Source organism: Colobus angolensis, unplaced genomic scaffold, assembly GCF_000951035.1.
Source record: "Colobus angolensis palliatus isolate OR3802 unplaced genomic scaffold, Cang.pa_1.0 Scaffold197, whole genome shotgun sequence".
Taxonomy (NCBI): Eukaryota; Metazoa; Chordata; class Mammalia; order Primates; family Cercopithecidae; genus Colobus; species Colobus angolensis.
This window is the reverse complement of record NW_012115121.1, coordinates 5,284,247-5,289,133: the sequence shown is the minus strand read 5'-3', so window position 1 is coordinate 5,289,133 and position 4,887 is coordinate 5,284,247. Positions and strand designations below refer to the sequence as shown.

Sequence of the window (4,887 nt, the reverse complement as noted above, 5' to 3'; positions counted from 1 at the left end):
TTAGCCAGGATGGTCTCGATCTCCTGACCTCGTGATCCGCCCGTCTCAGCCTCCCAAAGTGCTGGGATGACAGGCTTGAGCCACCGCGCCCGGCCAAGAAACTTTTTATAAACAAAAACGGAACTGACTTTATGGTCATTCATTTGTTAGACATATATTTATTAACTGCCTGGCACATAGATAGCTGTACTAACTTATGGGGATTTAACAGATCCTGTCTCTACAAAAAATTTTAAAATTAGCTGGGCGTGGTGGCACATGCCTGTGGTAACAGCTATTCAGGAGGCTGAGGTAAGGAGACTGCTTGAGCCCAGGAGGTCAAGGTTGCAGTGAGCCTTGACTGTGCCACTGTACCCAAGCCTGGGCAAAAGGGCAAGACCTTGTCTCAAAAAAAAAAGAAAAAGAAAGAAAGAAAAGGCCAGGTGCAGTGGCTCACATCTGTAATCCCAGCACTTCAGGAGGCCAAGGTGGGTGAATCACTGGAGGTTAAGAGCTTGAGAACAGCCTGGCCAACATGGCGAAACCCTATCTATACTAAAAATACAAAAATTGGCCAGGCATGGTAGTTACACCTGTAGTGCCCCAGCTACTAGGGAGGCTGAAGTATGAGAATCGCTTGAACTGGGAGAGGGAGGTTGCAGTGAGTCAGGACTGCGCCACTGTACTCCAGTCTGGGCAACAGAGCAAGACCACATCTTAAAAACAAAACAAGAGGCTGGGCGCGGTGGCTCACACCTATAATCCCAGCACTTTGGGAGGCCGAGGCAGGAAGATCATCTGAGGTCAGGAGTTCGAGACCAGCCTGACCAACATGGAGAAACACCGTCTCTACTAAAAATACAAAATTAGCTGGGCATGGTGGCGCATGCCTGTAATCCCAGCTACTTGGGAGGCTGAGGTTGCAGTGAGCCAAGATGGTGCCACTGCACTCCAGCCTGGATGACAGAGTGAGACTCTCTCTTAAAAAAAAAAAAAAAAAAAAAGAAAGAAAGAACATACACTAGGGAAAGAACCAGTCTTTTCAATAAATGGTATTAGGAAAACTGGATATCCATATGCCGAAAAATGAAACTAGACCCCTCAAATCTCCTACCATATACAAAAATCAAATGAAAATGGATTAAACACTTAAATGTAAGACCTAAAACTATGAAACTACTACAAGAAAACATGGGGGAAACTCTCCAGGATGCTGGACTGGGCAAAGATTTCTTGAGTAATGCCCCCAAAAGCACAGGCCATCAAAGCAAAACCAGATAAATGAGATCACATCAGGTTAAAAAGCTTCTGTACAGCAAAGGAAACAATCAACAAAGTGAAGAGACAACCCACAGAATGGAAAAAAATATATGCAAAGTATCCATCTGACAAGAAATTAATAACCAGAATATATAAGGAGCTCAAACTCTATAGGAAAAAAATCTAATAATCCAGTCAAAAATGGGCATTTCTCAAAAGAAGACATACAAATGGCAAATAGGTATATGAAAAAGTGCTTAACATCATTGATCAAAGAAATACAAATCAAGACTACAATGAGATATCATTTCATCCCAGTTAAAATGGCTTTTTAAAAAATATAGACACGAGGTCTCACTATGTTGCCCAGGCTGGTCTCGAACTCCTGGGCTCAAGTGATCCTCCTGCCTCGGCCTCCAAAAGTGCTGGGACTACAGGTGTGAGCCACTGCACCCAGCCAAAATGGCTTTTATCCAAAAAAACAGGCAATAACAAATGCTAGCAAGGATGCGGAGAAAAGGGAACCCTCGTACAATGTTGATGGGAACGTAAATTAGTATAGCCACTACGGAGAACAGTATGAAATAGAACTACCATATCATCTAGCAATCTCACAGCTAGGTATATACCCAAAAGAAAGGGAATCAGTCTGTCAAAGATATATCTGCACTTCCATATTTATGGCAGCACTATTAACAACAGCCAAAATTTGGAAGCAACCAAAGTGTTCTTCAACAGACAAATGAATAAAGAAAATGTGGTACATATATACAATGGAGTACTATTCAGCCACAAAAAAGCGTGAGATCCTGTCACTTGTAACAACATGGATGAAACTGGAGGACGTTATGTTAAGTGAAATAAGCCAGGCACAGAAAGACACACTTTCCATGTTCTCGCTCATTTGTGGGAACTAAAAATTAAAACAATTGAACTCATGGATATTGCAGAATGATGGTTACCAAAGGCTGGGAAAGGTGGGGGGAAATGGGGATGGTTAACGGGTACAAAAACATAGTTACATAGAATGAATAAGCTCTAGTATTTGATAGCACAAAATGACTAGAGAATAATTTATTGTACATTTAAAAATATAATAACTAAGGCTGGACGTGGTGGCTCATGCCTGTAATCCCAGCACTTTAGGAGGCCCAGGCGGGCAGACCACTTGAGGTCAGGAGTTCGTGACCAGCCTGGCCAACATGGCAAAAACCCGTCTTTACTAAAAATACAAAAATAAGTCGGCGTGCTGGCTTGCCACTGTAGTCTCAGCTACTCAGGAGGCTGAGGCAGCAGAATCACTTGAACCCAGGAAGCGGAGGTTGTAGTGAGCTGAGATTGCACCACTGCACTCCCGCCTGGGTGACAGAACAAGACTCTGTCTCCAAAAAAAAAAAATATATATATATATATATATATATGTGTGTGTGTGTGTGTGTGTGTGTGTATATGTAACTAAAAGTAAGCCAGGCGCAGTGGTTCATGCCTGTAATCCCAACACTTTGGGAGGCCAGGAGTCCGAGACCAGCCTGGTCAACATGGTGAAACCCCGTCTCTACTAAAAATACCAACATTAGCCGGGTGTGGTGGCGCACGTCTGTAATTCCAACTACTCGGGAGGCTGACGCACAAGAATAGCTTGAACCTGGGAGGCAGAGGTTGCATTTAGCTGATATCATGCCACTGCACTCCAGCCTGGATGACAGAGTGAGATTCTGTCTCAAAAATAAACACATAAATAAATACATACATAAATAAATAAAAGTATAATTGGAATGTAACACAAATGATGAATGCTTGAGGTGATGGATACCCCATTTAGCCTGATATGATTATTATGAATGCATGACTGTATCAAAATATCTCATGTATCCCCTAAGTATATACACCTACTACATCCCCGTAAAAATTGGAAAAAAAATTGAAAACAAACAAACAAACAAACAAAAAAATTGGCCAGGTACAATGGTTCACACTGGCAATCCCAGCACTTTGGAAGGCTAAGGCAGGCAGACTGCTTGAGCTCAGGAATTAGAGATCAGCCTGGGCAACATAGTGAAACCCTGCCTCTGCAAAAAATAAAACAAACAAAAATAAATAAACAATAAAATTAGCTGGGCTTGGTGGCACACACGTGTAGTCCCAGCTACTTGGGAGGCTGAGGTGGGAGGATCACTTGAGCCCAGGGAGGTAAAGGTTGTGCCACTGCACTCTAGCTTGGATGACACAGCAAGATCCTGTCTCAAAAAAAATAGACCACTGGGAAACACACACACACACACACACACACACACTAGAGCCTTGGCTAACATTTTTAAAATCTTACAGGTTATTCCCACATGCCCGTCAGCTTACCCCTTTGCTGATGTAGCCTGACAGCAGGAGGGAGCCTATAATAATGAGAAAGGCGCCAATCAAAAACAGCACAGTGGCAAGTGCGATGGCCTTATAAGGGATCTTAGGAGGAGTTTTCTTAAACTGGAAGAGAAACAGAGACAAAAAAAGACAAAGAAGAACGTTATGCAAATACCTGTGTTCAAACATTTAATTACTTGTAATTTTTATGGGTTTTTTTTTTTTTTTTTTGCTTGTTTTGAGACGGAGTTTTGCTCTTGTTGCCCAGGGTGGAGTGCAATGGCACGATCTCAGCTCACTGTAACCTCCACCTCCCGGATTCAAGCGATTCTTCTGTCTCAGCCTCCTGAGTAGCTGGGATTACAGGTGTCTGCCACTACACTCAGCAATTTTTTTGGTATTTTTAGTAGAGACAGGGTTTCACCTTGTTGGCCAGGCTGGTCTTGAAGTCCTGACCTCAGGTTATCCACCTGCTTTGGCCTCTAAAAGTGCTGGGATTACAGGCGTGAGCCACAGCGCCCTGCCTAATTTTTATGATTTTAGAGACAGAGTCTTGCTCTGTCACTCAGGCTGGAGTGCAGTGGTGCAATTATAGCTCATTGCAGCCTCAAACTCCTGGACTCAAGCAATTCTCTTGCCTCAGCCTCTCAAGTAGCTGGGACTTCAAGCGTACGCCACTATGCCCAGCTAATTTTTAAAATTTTCTGTAGAGACACGGTCTCACTATGTTGCCCAGGGTGGTCTCCAACTCCTGGGCTGAAGGGAATCCTCCTACCTCTGCCTCCCAAAGTGCTGGGATTACAGGTGTGAGTCATCAAGCCCAGCCACAAACACTTTAAAACAGGGAGGAGAGCTCACACCTGTAATCTCAGCAATGTGGGAGGCTGAGGCAGGCGGATCACTTGAGCTCAGGAGTTTGAGACCAGCCTGGGCAACATTGTGAAACCTCATCTCTACAAAAATACAAAAATTAGCTGGGCATGGTGGTATGTGCCTGCAGTCTCAGCTACTTGGGAGGCTGAGGTGGGAGGATGGCTTGAGCCCAGGAGGTGAAGACTGCAGCCAGCTGAGATTGCACCACAGCACTCCAGCCTGGGTGACAAAGCCAGAGCCTGTTTCAAAAACAACAACAACAAAAACGGGAGGGTAATTAAGAACCAAACTAGATGTTTTATGTGTCTTAAGTATGTCCTACCACCCAGTGCAGCTCTGAGAAATAAAAGGGACTGGCAAGAGATGCAAGAGATGAAGCTCTAGTTATTGCTCACACAGTTACTCAAAGGAATCTCAGAG

The 4,887-nt window shown here is 43.9% G+C and overlaps 1 protein-coding gene across 1 annotated transcript in view; it reads right to left on the bottom strand.

Annotated features, from left to right (window-relative positions):
* Nucleotides 1-4,887, bottom strand: part of TMEM230 (transmembrane protein 230) — a 13,889-nt gene that overhangs the window by 4,143 nt on the left and 4,859 nt on the right. Inside the window, exon 3 of the mRNA XM_011941030.1 lies at nt 3,595-3,717. Coding sequence (XP_011796420.1) covers nt 3,595-3,717 — 123 coding nt within the window. The remainder of the gene's footprint in view (nt 1-3,594; nt 3,718-4,887) is intronic.